At 35.8% G+C, this 22,573-nt stretch overlaps 1 protein-coding gene across 2 annotated transcripts in view; it reads right to left on the reverse strand.

Annotated features, from left to right (window-relative positions):
* Positions 1-615: 615 nt before the first annotated feature.
* LOC108361556 (RNA-binding protein 39-like protein Caper) overlaps positions 616-22,573 on the reverse strand; it is a 37,276-nt gene continuing 15,318 nt past the window's right edge. Inside the window, exons 3-6 of one of the 2 annotated variants that reach the window (XM_017614201.1) lie at positions 2,984-3,123; positions 2,446-2,886; positions 1,809-2,355; positions 616-1,626 (exon numbers count right to left, since the gene is read on the reverse strand). In XM_017614201.1, the coding sequence (XP_017469690.1) occupies positions 991-1,626; positions 1,809-2,355; positions 2,446-2,886; positions 2,984-3,123 (1,764 nt within the window). In that variant the 3' untranslated portion in view covers positions 616-990. Of the gene's footprint in view, positions 1,627-1,808; positions 2,359-2,445; positions 2,887-2,983; positions 3,124-22,573 lie in introns of both variants that reach the window. The other variant, XM_017614200.1, reaches the window with a different exon arrangement.

The following is a 22,573-nucleotide window of genomic DNA, read 5'->3' on the forward strand; positions in this document are numbered from 1 at the left end:
CCATTACAGTTGGCAGGTAAACAATCCTCATGAATTCAGAAATCGGTCGCAGTACCAGTACAAAATAAATTTATGGCGCGGTATTTTTAATTGCCAGATACTGAGACCGCAGGAATGGTTTCCAATTCTATTAGATGTACCCTTGAACCTGCGCCGTAGACTATGGCTTCAAAATGACGAGTGCACTGCTTGCTACGGTCGTGAGGTAAGAGCTGATTTAGACGATACCCATAGGATATATCCTCGCTTTTATAGCTAAGTACAGTTTTGTTCACCACAGAAAGTTAAAAATCTCAAACTAGTCCTTAATATCGTTTAACTACATTGTATTTGAATATGGTGGATAAACTATCTGGAAGTATTTTGGAGAAAAAAATTACCAAATATAGCTTTGCCTGCCTTTTTAATAAAAAAAATATCAATATTTCAAAAACGGCGACCTTTTTATAAGTAAAATGTTTGCTTATCAGGGAGCCCCGCCCCCCACCTACTTTCTCCTAAAGTTTGTCGTGGTAGTTCTTGGACACCCTGTGTAAACATTTATTTCGATCAAGAAATGGCTATCCCACTTTCTATTTGTTTCATCTTACACCCGTACATTTTTTAATACATTAATTAAAAGTAAATTCTATATATAGAATGTGTTTTATTCATTGAATTGTGTTCATTTATAAGATTATGCATATTTTTACAGTATACCAAACTTCAAAGTTTTACTAAAATACAAATAAGCAGAAAAAAATTAGAACGATTAGATTACAACTAGGCAGATGTCGAATATAATCCCATGCAATAAGTCTGCTACGGGTGTTGTGTCTATAAAAACGATGCAATCTGAGAGTGGATCGAATATCAATCTCATCTAGGCTTAGGAGAGCAGGAATGCATGGTGAACATAATGTGGACTACATGCCCAAACAACCGACCGATTTATAAAATTTGAAAGCCAATTGTAGCATATTTACTTAAAAATAACCTTCAGTAACCACTTTATTCGCCAGACTTTCGTTTCGATGCTAGTAAATTAACCGCCGTTATCGCATCCGGAAATAGAGAATGATAATTCAGTAATGGTACGTAAGCAGCAGTAATGACGCGGCCAGCAAACCAGCGCCCATGGAGTTCATTTACTGCTAGTACTGCCGTGGTTATGCTCGGACATTTCACATAGACGTTACCCGTGGGAGAGGCTTTGTCAACAAAAATATGCAGTACACCTCCATGCTTTGAGCACTCATCAATGACATCTTCACGTATTTCACTATCCCATGCAGGATTAGTCTCAGTGCGCGGATCAAACATGTTGGACAGCATAAAGCATTGCGTAGCTATGGCCGGAGTTTGCGTTTGCGTCTGAACTGGTGCGGGCTGTGGTGCAGTGGCTAATAACGCATTTGCAGCAGCTTGCGGCACTGCCAAACCAGCACCCTCTGCGAGCTTAAACATTAGTTGCAGTCTACCAGTAGCGCCCAAATCTATGCCACTTCGATCCATTTCATCTGTATCCAGAGACGATGTATTCATATCTAAACGTTCAGTCACATTTCCAACCTTCATTGGTCGGCCAGCCAATTCAAATCCGTTTAATTGCTCTAAAGCTTTCTTGGCGTCGTCCGCATTGTGATACTGAAATTGTAAACAGAATAATAACAAAAAAGATAATTCCACAATGGTTTAAGAAATGGTTTTACTTTGTCTTAAAGTTTTCTATCATATTTTTTTTAATCGTTGGAGTCTGTAATTTTGATTCGCCAAAAGTAAAACAATCTAAAAAGTGAGTACAGGAAATATATACAAAAATGATCTACCGTAATAAATCCATATCCCTTTGAACGACCAGTCTCTGTATCCATTATAAGTTGTATGGAGTCTATTTTTCCAAATGGTTCGAATATACCTCGAAGCATATCTTCAGTGATATTGAAGTGCAAAGAACCTACATATAACCGCATAGGGCCTGTATGATTTTTGGGCGTAAAAACGGGCGCCGCATTTGCGATACGATTTTTCTCAGCCTGTGTATGTTGCACCGAAATTGGAATGCCCAATAGTCTTTGTCCCGACAAACCCAGTGCAAGTGCTACTGATTCTGGATCTTTGAATTCAATATAAGCAATACCCTTGAATCGTTTGGTTTTATTGCAGGTGATTAACCGTACATCTCGTACTTTTCCAACGCTGGAGAAAAATTCCTCCAAATCGCGAGCACGTATGCGCTGGGATAATTGCATGCAGAAAACTGTACGGGCATCACGTTCCTCTGGGCTGAGATCAGCACGGGGCGATCGATCACCAAGACCATTTGGTGGCGTTCGGCCCCGACGGAAAGGTCGCGGAGAGTTACTGCGGCGCTTGCTGCTGAAACAAATTCGAAGTAAATTTTACAACACTAAACCCTTTAAGAAAATGACATACAAAGTGAATGTACGTATACAAAAAAGTTACCTTTTTTCTCTTGATCTTGAAACAAATTCTGGTCTTCCGCCTCTTAATTCTTTAACAGGGCTAAGCTTCCTGTCCCTTGAGCGACGGTCTCTAGTGGGTGATCGACTACGACGACGCTCTGAACGTGGTTTACTGCCACGTCTTTCTCTTGAACGTCGCTCGCGCTCACGTTCTCGTGAACGACTGCTGCGACGTCTATCCTTGGATCGGCTCCGTCGCTTTTCAATACCACGATCACGATCGCGCTCGCGATCACGCTCTTGTGATCCATAACGCCTTTCACGTTCGCCATTACGTTCCCGGTCACGAACGCGGTCCTTATCTCGAATGCGATCTCTATCCCTTGAATAACGACTTTCATCTCGATCGCGATGACGTTCACGATCCTTCGATTTGCGGGCTTTACGATCATCTGTGGTACGTGGTGAACCAGAACGACTTCTGAAAATTTGAATAAGAGGTTAGCGAATTGCTTAGTGCAATAATATTTAATATATAGCAATTTGCACTTCAACTAATTATAAACCGACAAACCAACCTTGAATAGTGTTTGCGACCATTTAAATGAGTTGACGAAGAAGATTTGCTTCCACCTTTACCAGTACTGCTGTCCTCGCGATCTCTATAGGGCGATTTTCGGCTGTTGGCAGGTTGATCGTAATCTCCCCGGCTTGCATTCTATTTTACAGATATTTATAGGAGAAGGAAGTGTGGTAGGACGCAATTGACGTGCAAGTTGCGGTTTGCCGTCAATCGAATTTGGTTCGTTAAAAATTTGATGTTGAGCGAATGAGAGAAACAAATCAAAGGAATTAGTTAGTTCTTTTTTCTATGAAAACAGAAAGTATGTTTTTAATTGCAGCAATGAGCTAAATTTGATGGCTAGTTTCCCACCATTCAATCGTCCATTGCTTCAGTCATTAAATTTGTTTTTATTTTTTTTATGTATTATATGATTTTTTATCTTTTATGAATATTGTTTCTTTTTTTCAACTTTATTTTATTGATGTTGCATTTTTCTATTGCAATACACACTCTTTTTATTTGTTTGCTTCAGAATATTCAGTGGAAACTTCGCTCGGCGGCGAAATATTTCACAAACATATTCTCATGCAATTGGCTCAAGCGTTCGATTTCGATTCGAAAAGTTGAAGTGGTTTTTATTGTCATTTTTTTGGGTGAAGTAGGTAGATAATGTGAATTGGTTTTGCCCTTCAAAATCCTGTTTGTTTAAGACAAGTGCTGCCACACAGACGCAAATTTGTACGAGATTATCTGAAATTTAGTTCACGTTCAGTTCATTTATATTTTAAAACGTTTCAAAAGTTTTTAAGATATAATTATGTATGTATTTAAAGATTTAGCACAAAAAGAAAACTTAAGTTTTTTTGCTTGACATACAAAATGCATCGATACAAAAGTTTCTTAGTACAAATATTATACTGTTTTTAAGACGAAATAATTTTTCTGGCGCATTCAAACTTACCAAATGGTCTCCGGCTTTAATCGTTAGAATGACCAAAACAATCACTAGCAACAAATTGAGCTTTTACGATTTCTGCAAAGACATTTCACCCTTGAGAATTATTTCATATTTTTTCGAGTTATGAATGTGTCTTTTTTAATTTTTGTATCTTTTCAAAAAAGGATTAACCTGAGTGGTTGATGAGGAAACATACAGATGCAATCAACCACATCAATATTTAATGTGCCGGCAAAAGAATACAAATTTGGAAAAGAAAGACATGTAGCAATACTAATAGTGCTACTTTACCCCCCATATTATGGCGAGTAATTATATTTCTATATTCCCATTTTCTCTGTCGTTTAGAAAAAATACCTTTAGCAGGTAAATTGGTGTTTTCTCCACGAGAGAATGCAACCCTACGTATCCATTAGCGTCGAACAATCGCGAGAGATACAACTCCGGCGCTGAATTATTTGTGAAGACCATGGCATATCGCAGGCGATAAGTAGCAGGAGATATCGCTTGACAGCTATCGCAGGTGATGAGCTGCCAAATAGTGCGTTTGACAGCTTGTTTTTGCTACAGTATAGTTTTTACCATGATACAATAATTTTTAGAAGGTAGTTTCACTTCAAATTTTTTGACATAAACCGTGTCTGTGAAAAACACGCAATATGGCCACTGCTACGGTATAGAACTTGGGGATTTTCGCTTGATATTTTAGATATTTGCAACAGAACATGTAAAGATTTATATATTTTATAACTGATCATTTCATTTTTAATATACATGTACGTAATTAAAACATACATTCTTGCCACTGCTAATCGCATGAATAAAAAACATAAAAACGAAAATGTGGCGGCAATATTTCTTGTTTAAAGTGTTTTAGATCCATCACACACTACGGGTTTAATCGGCCCCGCGATTAAGTTGGTGTAGTGTGCGCACCTCCATACATCTTCATCTACATATTGAAGCGAGCACCACTATTTAAATAGGCGGCCGATAAAGTCTGTGGTACGCGGTGGCTCTTATACATAGCTGTATCCTGACATCTATTGCGTGTGTTGCAATACCCCCGGAAGCAGCAGTTAATTCTTTCATAATTTTTTATGAAGAAAATTATTAAAAAATATTAGAAAATTTTATACTTATGTATATGCTTGGGTTTCCTTTGTTTTATTTTTCCAACGTTAAAAGCTGGATTTTTTTTTTTTGAAAAAGCTGGTACAACAAAGAATACAAAACACGTTTTCTGTCAGATAGCTAACATGGCGGATAAGAAGAACAAGTGAACCTACCTTCTAAAAAATATTGTATCTCGGTTTTTATCATGATTAAAACATAGTAAGGTAAAACCGTTCTCTCAATTCGTGGGCCATGAAATTTTTTTCAAGTTAGCCAGCTTTTTAAAATCATAAAATTGAGAACAAAAAAGAAAATGTTCAAAATTTATGTTGTCGGGAAAATGTGTGTTGGAGTTTAAATTTTATTTAAATTAAATTGCTTGCAAACGTTAAGAATTTTAAAAGTCTCTCAACGGTTCTACCTTGCTATATTTTTATGATGGTTTTTACTATACGTTTTGTTGAAAGCTGTGTTTTTTCTAGTATACAGTAGCAGCCACATAATTAGGGACACTACACTACTTTACAAGCTCTGACCTTTTTTTTTTTATTTTTTTTACAAAATTGAGTTTATACCGCAACGAAAACCAAGTTATTCAAAGTTTCAAACATTATACAAGATTAATAAAAAATCACCAAGTTTCGAAAAATGGTCATCCAAAATTTCAAACTTTTTAATCAGAATTTCTAGATGGAGTTTTATATTTATAGCCCCTTCAATTTTAGTAGTATTGTGCAAGTTTTAAGCGGCTAAGAATTCGCATAGATTTTTGAGAATTTATGTTTTTGACGGTGTTGCTCATTTTCTCTAATACATATAAACAAATCTAATTAAACTATTTTTTGACATTTGGCGGGCATTCTTTATAAAGCTTGTAAAATGTTAGAAACTGTGAGTTGCATTGTTTTCGTAGTAATATAAACTATACATATTTTTAGAAAAAAGTAATAATTTACAAAACATATATGTATTTATATAAAAAATAAATGGGTAAAACTTATTAAAAAGTAGTCTCCCTAATTATGTGGAGACCATTATATAGAGCCTGTCAGACGTGGCAATATTTCCGTCTTTTCCACGCAATTCGCTGTCAAATTGAGAAGGAGAAATTGTTTTCGATGTGAGAACAGCCAAAAAAGATCTTTCTGTCACTTTTCGGAAATCAGTTTCAGAAATAAAAGTTGCAAGGTGTTACCGCAACTGAAAGAGCGAAAATCGATTTCGGAAATATATTTCCACTTGCTCGTGCTGCAATAACAATTTATATTTCTTCTGCAAGTGCTGTCAAACTAATCGAGTATTGCCGCGTGGCACTGTGCGTGAATTTGTGTAAAATGATAAAAAATATTGTTGAATTAAATATCAAAAGTGCTTGAAATTTATTACTTTACTTAATATACTAAACTGTTAAATTATTGTTCACATGGAAAATATGGTAATTATAACCTATATTTTGTGGCTTTGATTCTTGCTTGTTTATGGCTTTATGTTGTTTTGACTGAGTACGGGATTGCGAGCATTGTTGGTTATATTATAGAGTATCCACAAAGGATTGATAAATTTATCTAATAAAGACTTCAGTAGTGTAGTATGGGTTGTTTGCACCGCGCTCCCAAAATTTTCTTACCCAAACAGACCGACGTGTATGCGAATCATCCACTTCTATTTTTTTTTAATAATAATGGAAATAATTTTTAATAAAATTGCTTTCTTTTCCATTGCAGCTTACGTCGAGTATTCATTTTTCGCGTTATCGTTCTCGCTTTTACAAGACAAATAGCAAACAAACAGCAACCCCACCGCCCATGGTTGCATTTTAGTATCGAGAAAGATTGGCAGAAACTCATTCGCTTTGTGAACAGCCAAAAAGCGATTTCATAAATTTTTCCTGCAATTCGCCTTTTGGAAATAAAAAACGTCTTTCGAAAGACACTTTGCATGCTGCTCATGCAACTGCTCTCTGAAATTTCTCAATTTGACAAACTTTTAGAAATATATTGCATACGAAATATATTGCCACGTCTGACACGCTCTTATGTGAATACATACATATATATAAAGGGATGGCAAAATACACGACATTTTAACAATTTTTTCCTATTCTTCTTTTGTTTATTTAATATTTATTTTTATAAAAATAAAGTTCATTATCTAACAAAAACCATATAAATTGATATTTCATTGTGCAAAAATTACGAAATTTCAGCAAAATTGCATCTACATTTTTAACTTTTTAATTATAAATTTTAGATTTGTTTTTGGAATGGAGTTTAGCCCATTATTTTAGTAGAATAAAGTGTACGTTTGAAGTTCCTAAAAAATCGCGTTGATTTTTGATAACTTTTACTCTGAATGTATTACGCAATTTTTTCCATACAAAGAAAAAGATGTCGGACATACTTTTACATACAATGTATGGAAGAAAATGCGATAAAAAAATTCCAAAAATCAATGCGATTTTTAAGCAACTTAAAACATACACTTCATTCTACTAAAATTTAATGGGCTATAAAACTGCATACTCAAAAAATCTGATAAAAAAATTGAAAGTTAAAATGCAATTTTGCAGATTTTTTTAAATTTTTATACAAAGTTTGAAACGTGAATTTATATGGTTTACGTTAGAAAGTGAGCTATACTTTTATAAAAAATAATAAATATTAGACCAATAAGTAAAAAAAGGAAAAATTTGTTAAAATGTGTCACTATTTATTTTTCAACCACTGTACATACATACATATATGCTCAAAATAACTTGGACCAAGCAAAGAAGTCTTCTGTTCTACAAGTTTTTTGAAATGAAATCTTATGCTTGCGATGACTGAACGCCAATGGAGATGCAGTGTAACAAGAGTTTTTACAGGATGTCCTAACAAACATTATTTCGACCTCTGGCAAACGGTGAAGCTACTAAATCATTTTTGGCTTTCAATTTTCTCACACCTACTGCTTGCCAAAAATCATCAAAATTGCAATTAGGGCTGGGATTTTGGTGATTACGGATAAAATCCGAAAACCCGGTTAATATCTGTTTTATTTTGTTATCCGTATATTCGGTAATATACGGATATTCGTATTTTTGAACTCGATATACAAAAAATCTGGATGGAACTCCCAGCCCTAATTCGAAATCACTACGTGGGGAGTAATCAATTAGTAAGCAGTTTCATTATTAAGATGCCGTCTTTTTTTTTTTGGGTTTTGGGTTGGTTGGCAGGAACTTCAATTCCCCTAATGCCAGGTTGTCCCTCCTTTTCGGTATTTACTCCTCCTGGTGCTACACGATCATGTAGCTAGTGTCTTTTTAATATCGAGAAGTTGAGTGTAACTTTATTGATGACAATATATGAGTAGTAGTGGACGGTATGAGTGCCGCCAATAAACCAATATAACAAGCATTAGATATTAGCTTCAATTTTTTGCAAAAATTCCGCTAGTTGAGCGATTCTGTGTTTATCAAAATTGTGAAATATTTCAGTGAAGTTAGTACAATTCTGGAGGACCTCGAATTCCTCCCTGGCTTCATTGAGCAAACTGCAGTCAAAGGTTTGATGAAGATAGTCATCAATTTGACCACATCTACAAAGATCGTTATTGATGGCCTTAATCTTGTTTAAGTAAGCAGTATCATAAGTGTATCCAGCGAGGATTCTGTTAAGCGTCTTCATTTGCTGTGGAGTCAATCTACATTTATTAAACCAGGGTTTTTTTCAAACCTATCAAATTTACGTGTGAATAAGTACCCGATTTGAGTCTCGTGAACTCACTAAATTCTAGCTGCCAGTCATCTTCAATTTTGTTACGTATACTTCTTAACGCCTCTTCTACAGTCAATTTAACTTCTAATATAATCTCACATCTAACAGCTTCTTTCGCCAACCCGTCCGCTCTCTCATTCCCTGGTATCCCTTTGTGACTGGGAGTCCATATAATATTAACCTCATCAAACCTACCTTACTGAATAACTTTGTGTATGTCACTCACACAGTAGTTAGATGTTCTTTTTTTGGCTAGAAGTTGTCACAATAAGGCTGTCTGTAAAGATGACAACCCTATTATACATACCATCTGCAGCAAGCTGGAGTGCTTTTTTAATAGCAAATAATTCGGCAAAACTAGAGGACGTTCTAAAATTAATTCTAAAGGTGTGATCTGTATGACAAGAGTAGTTAAATATCCCACACCCAGTGGCATTCGTACCTACGGACGTCAGTGAAAAATATTTTGAAGTTCCTGGTTACATTCATGTAGCAGTTGTGCATATGTACCTCGGATGACATAAGCCGGTGTATCGGCTTTCTTTGCTTCTAAGGATTTCGTCATAATCACCAGATTTGAGTTTGGGACCAGGAGATCAACCACTTCTAGGGAGTCAAAGATGTGTCTAAACTCGTCGAAGGTTCTGCTATAGCTAGATCTAACATTAGGAAAATTGCACAAAAGGTCTAGAAAAGTTTCATCAGTGGAAATAGTGTTAATTAGTTCCTTGGCTGTTAGCCACTTGGCTCTGTAGGTCGGTGGGAGTTCTTTTGCTAGGACATAAATCACTGGTACTGGAGTGGCAGGAGTAACACCAAGACATCTTCTAAGAAAGCTGTTTTGGAATGTTTGTACTTTCTTGTTGATTGTTTTCGCACAATCCACCGTTGAGGTTCTACAATATTCTATCTTTGACCTGACTACTGTCTTATAATAGTTAAGTGCGACTTGCGTATGTAAACCTGCTTTGATAGACGTCAGACATTTGAACAAATTGGAATTTTGGATAGCTGTGTATCATGTTCATTAACTGAGAGTGAGGCGCTTATGACCCTACCCAGGAATTTGAGTGCTTTTACCCCCTCAATCTTCTGGTTTTGAAAGTGAATGTGTACAGTGTTGCGATTCATTTTATTTAGGTACAGGGCCTTGGTTTTCCTAACATTAAAAGACAGGTTAAGTTCACCACATAGCTCAGCAAATTGGTTGATTTTGTTTTGAAGGTTAATTTTGGCGTCATCAAAGCTCTTGTCATACGATAGTATTATAAAATCGTCCGCAAATTGATATAATTGGGTACTGGAGTCCTCAATAGTATGCAAATTTTTGGTATAAATATTAAAAAGACACGGTGATATGCAGCTTCCTTGTGGAATGCCATTCCTAACGTCAATTTCTTCTCTCCCTAAGCGGAGCTTTCTTAGACCAAGAAAGTTCGCTATCCACTCTCTATACGTGTCTTCGACACCTATATCCTCCAACAAGGTGACAAGCGTGTTCACATTTACACAATTGTACGCATTGCTGATGTCCGTGCTTTTAAGAACAGCAGTTTGATGAAGTAAGTAATTAATGCAGACTGTAGCAGATCGCTTTTCCCTATAGGCAAATGAGTGCCGGGGGAGTATTTGATTGTTTTCAAGAAAATCAGTTAATCTTTTCTTAAGGCATAAGTTGATACATTTCAATAACATAGAGATTAGCGCTATTGGCCTGAAATTGTTCAAATCATTGACTTTGCAGTCCCTTTTAGGTATTGGAACTATTCTAATAGTCCTCCACCTGTATGGCATCTGATTTGACAGAAACAAGTTGTTGAGTACGGCTTGAACGTTATTCAAAGAGAAATCATTCAGTGCTTTAAGCATCTTATACGTAATTCCATCCACCCCTCCTGCTGAGTGATTGCTTTTGCTATGTATGGCACCATAGAGTTCTTCAAAAAAAATTTCTAAGCTACTGTCTTGGGCAATTTCTTTGTTGATGGGTACTATTTCCCCATGCGAGGGTACTTGGCTTTTAAGGATCTCTAAATAGGCTCTGTCATTGTCATTCGACCACATAGTCAAGCTGGATTGTTTGTAGTCACCACGCATGGCCCTCACAAACCTCCACGCCTCCCTAGTGGATGGTTCCCCATTGAGTTGATCTATGCGCTTGCTGAAATTTTGCTTTTTTTTGCTCTTTTACCATATTCTTCCACTCCGTCTTAACATCAAGCAGGTTTTGGAAGTTTTCAGGTGAAGGGTGTGTCTTGCACATAGCGAACGCGGTCCTAAGGAACCGATAGCTTTAAGTTAATTCTTCGCGCCACCAAGTCTTTGGCTGTCTATTTTTACTAAGTGTGTAACCAGCTGCCTTAATCTCTTCATCTATGTTGTCATGAATGTCATTTACAGAAGTTTCAATGGTAATTTGTTGCAGTCCTTCTATCTGCTTTTTTTGAGAGAGAAATTTCTTCTGAATAGTATCATTTCGAGTCGTTTCAATAATTATTGGGTAGTGATGACCGCCTCCAATCCTAGTTAGGTCAATCTTCCAAGAGTAGTTGATATTACTATTGGAGAATGTCAGGTCAAGGACCGAACCATTGGCCTGTGTATCTCTTTTGAAAGTATAAGAACCATCATTGAGTATTCTAAAATTGTACTCTTGTATAAGCTTATACAGGTTGTTACCCCGGCACGACTGTACGTGATCTCCCCAGGCACTTGTTCTAGCATTAAAGTTTCCTAGCAGCAAGACATTCTGAAAGTTATCTAAAAAGTTCAGAACTCTTGTCATCTCATTTTTAAAAGGTTCAATTGGTATATTTGGGGGAAAATATGTTGCACAAATCACTATGTTTGACCGTTTTTGGTACGTATGATTATCACGTCATACTCAAGTCAGAAAGGAAATTTTATCAAATTGTAAGAATTTTCTAATTTTTCAACTAGATTATAATTGATTATTTCCTATGTTGCACTTCACTAGAAGTGAACGTTTCACTAAAACATCCTATATCAACCTTATTATGTATCATATAACACTCAATATAATCAATATTTGCCTTCAAGTATTGACAGTTATACTGTAATATTTTCATATTGAATTTACCGGTTTACTTCCCGACGGTTGGCTTATCAAATATAAATCTTCACTTATGGAAGCTTGGTCAAATTTTTGTTTTAAATTAGTTATATTTTCTAGGACCCCACTTAGTTGATCACTAATACACGCACTCTGCAGAATCTTAAAAAGTTCTGCCATTAATTTTTCAAGCTCGGTAACTTTTCCCCTAAGATACTCAGGGGTATCTAGCACAGAGCAATGTTCCGCTTTTTTCCTCTTAACAGTGGTAATATCACGCATTTGTTGCTCCCTGTTTCCATCAGGGTGTGTCTTTTTAAGTACAGAGCTATACCTAACTCTAGCCAGTCGTCTGTTAACTTCTACATTTCTGTTCCTAACTTCCTTATTATTATCATTAATTGGTGGGAATTCAGCTTCATCTACAGGTAAAAGTTCAAATTGGTTACTCCTATCAGGGTAAAACGTCTTTAAGGCCTCTCTCCTCGACAGCTTCTTGACTGTAGTTGATCTCCTGTTCCCTTTCCCAGTACTTGCACCTGGCCTTTTCGGGAGACGTATGCTCCACACTTCCGCAGAGAATACATGATTTATCACAGGGATTCCCTACACACTCAGATTTTTCACACTGAATGCATCGTTTCTTGGCTTTGCAAGAGTATTGCGTGTGCCCTAACCATCCGCTATTAACACATTGCCGTAGGGGTGGCACATAAAAGTCAACTTGTAACTTGGTGTATTCAAAGATTATTGATTTAGGAATCTCTTTGCCTGAGAAGCCTATTTTTACCTCCCTTTTATTAGCTCGGGATGTAACTATGTAATATTGATGCGCCTAAAAGATGCAGCGATTTATATTCTCAAGTTACATACCTGATGACCAGGGAACGGATTTTATGGAAATTGCCTTTTTTTCTGCTAAAGAGATAGAGTATATTCGATTAAGAATGTCCACGATTTAGCTTTCCCTGATTCCATATATACACATTTGATGTTGCCTTTTTTTGCCTTTTTTAAGATATTTGCCTTTTCTACCTTTAAAAAAGTGATTATAGCATTTACATTTTTTTTTAAGATTAAAAAATATACACATTGTCCATGCGGCTTATAGAAGCGCAGAGACCTCTTGCCAAATTGGTGTTGGAAAAATTCAAAGCCGTTTTCTCAGCTAACGAAGGCTTGGAGACAATAAGGGGTGTTGATAGAATTATAAAGGGCGAGGAAAACGCCCTTATTCCTGATAATATGAACGTTTCAAACGTTCCATATTTAAATTGGGCTCCACTTGTATCAACTTACGTCGAGCGCACATTTAGTACATTCAAGGCTTTTCTTCGCGAAAATCGAATGAAAATGCTGCCAGAAAACTTCAAAATGCATCTTGTGGTTCAATGTTACTACATACAACTATACAGATTAAAGTTTTATGAGTTAGAAACTCGAAAGGATAAAATAGTCAAAGATTCAAAGTACAAATTTTTCATATAATGAAACTGGTTCATAGTTTTTCTCTTTCTACTTGCAATATAAACATTTCTAAAATAAATGTATTTTTTGATTGTTCTTCGTATTTTCTGTCTTTTTTAGTGCCTTATTTTGCTTTTTTTGCAATACCTAGTGCCTTTTCCTGCCTTTTTCGATATTTTATTTTGCCTTTTCCAGCCTATTTCGTTATTTTATTTTGCCTTTTTTATAGGTTTTTAGGTCCTAAAAATCCGTTCCCTGATCATTATCATTAGATTATCATTAAGAAGCTCACTCATATTTTGTTTTCACGAAATTCGCGTGCCAATGCTGAAAAGTTTATCAAAATCCAAAATCACTTGAAAAATAATTAAGACAATTGCTTAATCAAGTCGTAAAATAAATTGAAACGGAAAAATTGATTGTGTAATCCGGTAAATTCAATGGATATCTGTTAAATTAGATTTTTGGAACTACGTCTTGCGACCAAATTAAAAACTACTTATATAAGAATATAAATGAAAGCTTGAAACAACTTGCGTACGATTGATATAAATTTTAAGTTTAAATTTCGGAACAAATTACTCTCACTTAAGCGGACATTCTCTTGGCCAGACGCGGACAGTTATTTTGCATAAAATTAACACAAAAACCTCTATTGAGCGGACACGAACCTCTTATCAACGGACATTATTTCTTTTCATAACAAATCAAACAAAAACCTCCGTTGGGCGGACGCGAACTCCTCATAGACGGACTACTAAATGGAAAAGGTGGACTTCCCGTATGAAATGTGATTTTTATGCACACATTTAGTTCGGTTTGCGCAGTGGTTTATGTTCGTTATTTGAATTATCAGAAACCCTTGAAAAATCCAATTCCAATTCTGATGAATTTATAACAATGGGTAGTAATAAATACATGGACCGAAAATTTAGATTTCTGGTTGGATTTTGTTACTGATAAAAACATGAAAACTATTGCTGAAAAAGGTACTGACACTGAAAAAAAATTAAAAATAAAACTTACGTCAATCGACAATTTCCAGTTTTTTATGTAATGAATCCATGGTTTTATGTAGTTTATGGACTAAAATGTAATAACGGGTGATTTTTTTGAGGTTAGGATTTTCATGCATTAGTATTTGACANAAATGTAATATTTATTTTTATTTTGTTATTACTTAATATGTACTTACGCACATAAATGAAATATGCACTTTTGAAAAAATACATGCACATTTTTGTTTGAACGATGTAATTTCAATATATTTTCTTCAAATAAGAAATAATGACTATTCAATTAATAATAACATTAAAAAGTTCTAAAATAAGCTTCCTTTCCATTGAGCGGACACCTCTCTTGGGCGGACAAAAAATTACTGACGGTGAGTGTCCGCCCAAGGGAGGTTTCACTGTATTTACAAGTTACCACAACTGTCAAAGTCGGCAAAACCAAAGTAGCGGTATCACTGACGGCGCCACCTTTGTTCGCTGCACCGTGCTTTTGTTTACATTCACTGTTGCCAACTTGATGCTTTTCGCACCAAATTTAGTGGGTATTCAAAACGCGAAAATTTTTGAGTTTTGTGCTTGGTGCGTTTTTGGTGCTTTTGTTTTTAGTTTGAAGAAAGGAATGAAACCGATTCAAAATAACGTTCCGGTTTGGGTTTCGGTTTTGCCAAGGGTTTCGGTTTCGGTTTTGGTTTCGTTCTTCAAAATTTATTTCGGTTTTGGTTTCGGTTTCGTTCCGGTTTCGGTTTTTCACAGAAATTTTGTTGATATTATTTAAATCACAATGTCTTAAACGTTGAGGAAAGAAAATCGAAAATTACAGTTCACTGATAATATCAACACTAGGTTATTTCCCTAACAATCCGGACCGGATTTGGTAATTAGATAATAAGAGAAACATTTTCTTTCAAAAATGGAACAAAGTTCAGAAGTACGGAAACGTAAAAACCCACATTTCGTGCCCGCAAGTCGAGAAACAGCTGGTTCACGTTGTTCTTGTTTTTGTCACTTATACCATGTTCTGACCGACATCGGAAACATGTTTTCGTTGCTAAAACTGGTTTTCGACCTAAAACTTGTGTTTTCGTCCATATAAAATCTGTTAAACGAAAACCAGTTTTCGCTGAAAACTACTTGAAAACTCACTTTCCACTCATTCCAATCGGTGTCTTCACTAGTTTTTTTCGATTATTTATCGAAGTGGAAGTCATATTTTATCATCTTTAATACGCCATTTCGGATTTATTGTTAATTGCCTGGCCAAAGCAAAATAAGAATGAAAGTTAAAGGTTGTAAATGAAAAGAAAATGAAGGAAAAATGTTTTGGTTGTCGGTCAGAACATGGTATTAAATGCAAACACTTGGAAATTGAATTTTGGTTTCACAAATTTGATTTTAAGTACATAGATTGAAAATACATCAACAGGCCATTCACTTTTCCTTAAAAGCACCAAGTAAATGCAGGCAACATGTAAACACAATACAGCTGATATGCACTTTGACACTTTATCCATTTTTACTCGGAGAAAATTTCGGGCTATTTCGGGCAGGAAGAAGAATACACTTACGATCGAATACGCTCGAATTTTCGCTCTCTATTACCCATTTTGTTGAGTACAGGCATGATTTCTGGGCTATTTTGGGCACACGCGGGATCTCGCATTGCGTACGGGAAAGAAACTACTTAAATATAATTAATCGATTATCGATTCACAACAACAAAGTCATCAGCAGATTTTTGCTAAAAGTTACCTTGCCATACTTATTTACTACTTAACAAGAATTTAAGCAAAATGTTGTTGATTTTGGTTAAATAGATCATTTATTTCAAAGAAATTTTTATTTATTATTTTTGTAAATTTCTGGAAACCGATTGAAACCTGTGATTGAAATGGTTTCGGTATCGTTCCTTTTCAGGTCAAGATAACGGTTACGGTTTCGGTTTCGGTTTTGAAAAACGAAACGGTTTTAAACGGTTACGGTTTCGGTTTGGGTTTCGGTTTCATTCCTTGGTTTGAAGACTTCAAATTAGAAAATCTTAAAAAAATGGAAGCAAAAGTTATAGCAATCGTAAGTGTGCTAAGCAATTTTACAAAAATTTAAACAAAATCATGGCACAGTGACAATCATAGATAAGCGACAACGAAATATGTGCAGCACATTCAATCATGCCAGAAGAAATCGACCGTTGTGCAAGAAACATTGATTTTTATTTATTTGAATCGGCATCCGTACAATAAAATTATGTATTCATAAGTCCATAAAATACACCAATAAAAATTTGGTGCTTTTTCAAATTCAAAACTTGGCAATACTGCCTTTTGTTCGATGCTTCTGCTTTTTCTTGTCGAGTTCGTCTTGCTCTCTCATTCTGGTATATTTTGACGTCACGGCCAGTTGCTCTCAGCTCGATTGGCGCAATCTTGTATTCTATCATTCTTGGAGGTATGCCTCCCCTTGCATTTGAATATCGTCGTTTAAAGTACAAAACCGCGTATCGTCATTACTACTATTAAATATACTACCCAGAAACGCGATTGCTTTATAAAAAAGATAACCATTTTGAAAAATGAGGGTTTTTACTCTCTAGAAAATAATGTATGCAACCACCACGCATTCATCTTGATACTTGGTTTTGCATTTTGTTGATACGCGGTTTGAAGTTTATGCGAATGTGCATAATCAGGCCATACATGGTTACACACACATGGTTATACAGGCAGACATGGCTAAATCATTTTTTTCATTCTGAGCATTTATATCTCGTTCCCTTAATAATTAATATAGTTATTATACTCTTGTGCACAAGTTCGCTCGGATATAAAAACTTTGTAATATATCACGCTTCACACCACAGAATTTGTCTTTACGTTTTGATTTAAAAAAAATTTTAACAATAGTCATTATAAACAATTCATGAGATTTAAAATGAAAAACGTGGCGCGCATGCAATGGAAGAGCTCCAGTTTTACGTTTCCACGACAGTCAGGTCTGCGTAACCAACTACCCAGATTTATATAAGGTCACTCCATCATCATTACAACAACAGCTCTAGTTTTAAGATTTTTCAAATATTACAGGTTTGTGGTAAAATAGCAAGTCACAGTCGTCCAAATGATAAACGTATTGATATAGTATGTATATAGCTAAGTGTAGGGAGAAATTGAAATTTTTAAAACTCACCCTGCATTTTAAGAAGTCGAACTGCAGCGAATAGGCAAATATTTACCGACGTCTCTGGATATTTTAATTCGACTATAAAAAGTGAGATCGTGGTTTCTTTTGAGTAATTCGAACATTTTGTTTTAAATTAGAATAAAATGATTTATTTAGTTTTAGCGATTGTCATAGCTACATTTGTTTTTCAGTTACGTTTTCCCTAAAAATTGGTGGTTGCCAAAAATGTAGAGAAGTTTGATTTTAAAGCATTATGTTAACCAGAATACCAAAACAAACCGAACGTATCACTCACTACTCATTCCCACAACAAGTACGAAAAGTTTGTGTTACTCATGATTCAATAACTGCAGGTTGTAGCAATCGTACAAAAACAACATTTACCGTTGGTATGAACTCCTTGTGACATCAGCATCTTCTTTATCTATTCATATTCGTAAGCATATGTATACCCTGCACACCAGGATTTCGTAGAATTCTGAAAGGTTTCACAACTTTTTTTTTAATTTTCTTTAAGAAATCGTACAGAAATTTCTTTACTAGTTGTTATCAACCGCTTCATATGTTTTTCTTTAAATATTCCTAAAAGAATCGTAACAAATTTCCGATACTCTTAAAGATTTCGGGAGCATTTGTTTGCAGGGTATATATTTACGTATATGTGTATGTATACGCGGATATGTAAACAAAGCAAAACAGGCGAAACTTTGACACAAGCGAGCTCATAAGAAGAAGCATAGCTTCAATCGCTCTCACCTGTAATTGATGCGAAGATATTCATCCCGAGCCAGATTGAAACAAAACACGATACACAAAACAAGTGCACAGTACAACAACAGCACTTAACACCATAAACACTCAGATAACTCGTGGCCTTAACCGTAACCGTCCCTGTGAGAGAACGATTCTAGTAGCGTTGGACTTGTCAAAGGCGTTTGACACTGTCAACCACATAACCAGCAGCAGCAGCAGCGTTCTCAAGATCAAGAACAGCAACCGGAAAGTTTGAGCGGTGCTCAATGCTCCTCTTTGAGCGTAATAGAAGTTCCAGCTGGTAGTAGCGCATTAACAGAACGAAACCAAACACCTCCAACATCACTGCCATTGCTGCTGCAGGAGGAAGAAGACGAAGAAGCGGACACAGGCAACGAGTCTAGAGCATCGAAGTCACCCGCAGCAGTAGCGGCATCAGCAGCGACCGCAGCAGTAGCGCTAACATCAACAACAATCTTAGTTTTACTGGTGAGCTGTATTGTATAACTTTAGTGCTAGTTTTGTTGAAAATAATTAAATACAGAGTTTAATTGTTATTTATTAAATTTTACATATATAATATTTAATTTTTTAATTGTAAACTTCCCTTTTCTGAGGTCTTTTGATATTTGCTCAAATTCAAATAATCAAAATGTTTCGTTCACCACAACATGATACACATACATCTACACGAGATAATTTAAATGAAACTCTTATTGATTTACAAAATAGTACGTTTAACGAACAGTTAACAAATCCGTATGTCGATCGAAATAGTAATGAGATTTGTGCTACATCGGTCAAACTACCACAATTCTGGACAAGTTGTCCGGAAGCGTGGTTTATTCATGCGGAAATGCAGTTTAGTACCAAAAATATTACACAAGAAACAACAAAGTATGAACATACAATTACTGCACTTCCGCAAGAAGTAATAATAACGATTTTAGACTTTATTCAAAATCCGCCCGAAAATAATAAATTTACTGCACTTAAGAAAATTTTAATTGAAAGGCATTCATTAAGTGAGAATGCGAAATTAGACAAAATTTTATCGGATACTGAAATGGGTGATCGTAAGCCCTCAGAATTTTATCGGTCGCTTGTACTGCTTTCGGGTTCCAATTTTAGTCAAGAAATTCTTAAGAAACTTTGGATGAGGAAGTTACCGAAGAACCTAAGCGTGATTTTAGCTAGTTCTAATTCAAGCAGTATTAGTGAATTGACGAAATTGGCTGATAATGTTTGGGAGGTTATTAGCAAAAGCGAGATAGCTTCAGTTAATGATTTTCAAAATTCAAAAGGTGAAAATGCAGTCATGGCTAATTTGGTTAACACTACTTCTCTTATTTGTAAAAATTTTGAAAAACTTTCTTTAGAATTATGTGAAATGAGGAGGGAAATGAATCAAAATTATTCAAGGTCACGTTCAGTGAATAGGAATCGTTTTAGGAGCCTTTTTAGATATCGATCAAAATCACGCGACAATCCGAATTGGTTATGTAGATATCATTATAAATTTGGAAACAAGGCTAAAAAATGTGAACAACCATGTGCATTTTCGAAAAATAATAGTCCAACAAACTAAAGTCGTCCGTTGTTGCGGCGACAAACAACGGGAATTTGGACATTTCCACACGTCGCCTTTTTATATTTGATAAAACAAACAAACTAAATTTTTTAATTGATAGCGGAGCAGAAATTTCGGTACTTACAGTTTCTAAATTTTCGAATACTAGGAAATCTTCAGATATAATTTTAACGGCAGCTAACGGTTCAACTATTTTTACATACGGGAAGAAACTTTTGAATATTAATTTGGGTTTAAGGCGTGAGTTCCTTTTTACATTTTTGATTGCTGATATTGCGAAGCCGATTATAGGAGCTGATTTTTTGTGTAAATATGGACTTCTTATTGATATTAAAAACAAGTGTTTAGTAGATCCGTTAACAAATCTATCAGTTAATACAATTTCGTACTTTTGCAATGTTCCTCTTCCAAAAATTTTTTCAGTAGATGATCAATATACAAAATTATTGAAGGAATTTCCTTCCCTTATTTCTGAGCCAGATTACTCAAAACCGGTTAAGCATACAACGGTTTACAGACTTGTCACTGAAGGAAACCTTCCTTTTTCTAAGCCAAGGCGCTTAGATCCTATCAAATTTAAAGTAGCTAAAACTGAATTCGATTTTTTGGTAAAAACAGGGATTTGTAGACCATCAAATTCATCCGTGGCATCTCCACTTCATTTAGTACCAAAGAAAGAACTTAATGACTGGCGTACTTGTGGTGATTTTAGAAGACTTAATAATGTGACTGACCGGATCGTTATCCTTTGCTTCATATTCACGATTTTAATATGAACCTTAGGAATAAAAATATATTTTCAAAGTTAGATTTAGTTAGAGCGTATCACCAAATTCCAATGGCAGAAGAAGACATTTTTAAAACGGCGATTACTACTCCTTTCGGTATGTTTGAGTTCACCCGAATGCCTTTCGGGCTGAGGAACTCAGCGCAAACGTTTCAGAGATTCATCAACGAAGTAGTAGGTAAATTAGATTTTGTTTTCGCGTATATTGATGATCTACTGGTTGCAAGTGAGAGTGAAGAACAACATTTAAAGGATCTACGGGTACTTTTCGAACGTTTGTCTGAGTATGGTTTGAACGTCAAACCAAGCAAATGCATTTTTGGTGTTCCAAGTATAGATTTTTTAGGAGATTGTTTATCTGAGGCAGGGATACAGCCTGGTGTAAACAGAGTAGAAGCGATTCGCAATTTTGAACGACCGAAGTCAATAAAACAAGCGCAAAAGTTTATTGGTATGGTTAACTATTACCATAGATATATTTCAAAATTAGCTGAGTTTACTGGAGTTATATATGATTTAATTAATAAAACAAGTAAAAAGCGAGACAAAATTTTGGTTTGGGATGACAAATCCATTAAAGCTTTTGAATGCATTAAAGAGAAGTTTGCATCTAAGATTTTGCTAAATCATTTTAGTAAAGATGCAAAATTGTCTTTAACGGTAGATGCATCCAATACAGCAATGGGTGGTGTCATACAGCAGCATTTCAATAATAAGTCTGAACCACTTGCGTTCTTTTCAAAGAAACTCTCTCCAGCAGAAATGAAATATAGTGCTTTTTAAAATACGTTAAATTAAAATTAAGTTTATATAAAAATAAAATTTTTTATTCTATAATTAAATACGCTACAATTGGCGATCCTGCCAGGAAAGGGGAGTATTGTAGTGTTATTACTATTTACTATTGTACTTTGTTCATTTTTGTACTTTGTTATTTTTGAAATTATTGAATTAAGTTCTTTTTCAATTTATGTAAATCAAAAAGAAAATTTTTGATTACTTCAGAATTTTTTCTTCTTTGAAATTCAAAATACGTTAAATTAAAATTAAGTTTATATAAAAATAAAATTTTTAAATACGCTACAGACACCGTCTGCCATTCCACGCTACTAGAAGATATAGAGGCCTCCTCTCTCCCACAGAGGCTCAAACGGTGGTCGGCAAATTATCTGAGTGGTCGACATTCGTCGGTAATATTTAGAGACAAAACGAGTAAGCAGCGAAAAATAAAACAGGGGGTTCCTCAGGGTGGTGTCCTTTCCCCGCTACTGTTTAACTTTTATATTTCAAAGCTCCCTCAACCACCAGAGGGAGTCTCGATTGTCTCCTATGCCGACGATTGCTCGATCATGGCGACTGGGAATGGAATTGATGACCTGTGTTCGAAAGTAAACGGCTATCTCTCCGAACTTTCTCGCTTCTTCACTGCAAAGTGTCTAGCCCTCTCCCCTACGAAATCCTCCGCAACCCTGTTCACAACCTGGACGAAGGAGGTCAGGCTACAGCTGGGGATTCACGTCGATGACACACCAATTCCGACGGTGAATAACCTCAAAATACTCGGAGTAACATTCGACAGCCTGCTCTCCTTCTCTGCGCACTCAACCGCTATTGTCAATAAAGTACAGAGCCGCAACAAGGTCCTCAAGTCGCTAGCCGGCAGTACTTGGGGCAAAGACAAAGAAACGTTGCTGGCAACATACAAGGCAATAGGCCGGCCGGTTTTGAACTACGCAGCGCCAGTGTGGTCGCCAGGGACTAGTAGGACGCAGTGGACGAAGCTACAGACGGTACAAAATACGGCACTTAGGACAGCGACGGGATGCCTCTTGATGTCGCCTGAACACCACCTGCACGGCGAGGCGCAAATGCTCCCTGTAAAGGAGCATAATATAATGCTCTGCAAGCAGTTT

Source organism: Rhagoletis zephyria, unplaced genomic scaffold (genome assembly GCF_001687245.7).
Source record: "Rhagoletis zephyria isolate East Lansing unplaced genomic scaffold, Rhagoletis_zephyria_1.1 Rzeph_scaffold_00790, whole genome shotgun sequence".
NCBI lineage: Eukaryota > Metazoa > Arthropoda > Insecta > Diptera > Tephritidae > Rhagoletis > Rhagoletis zephyria.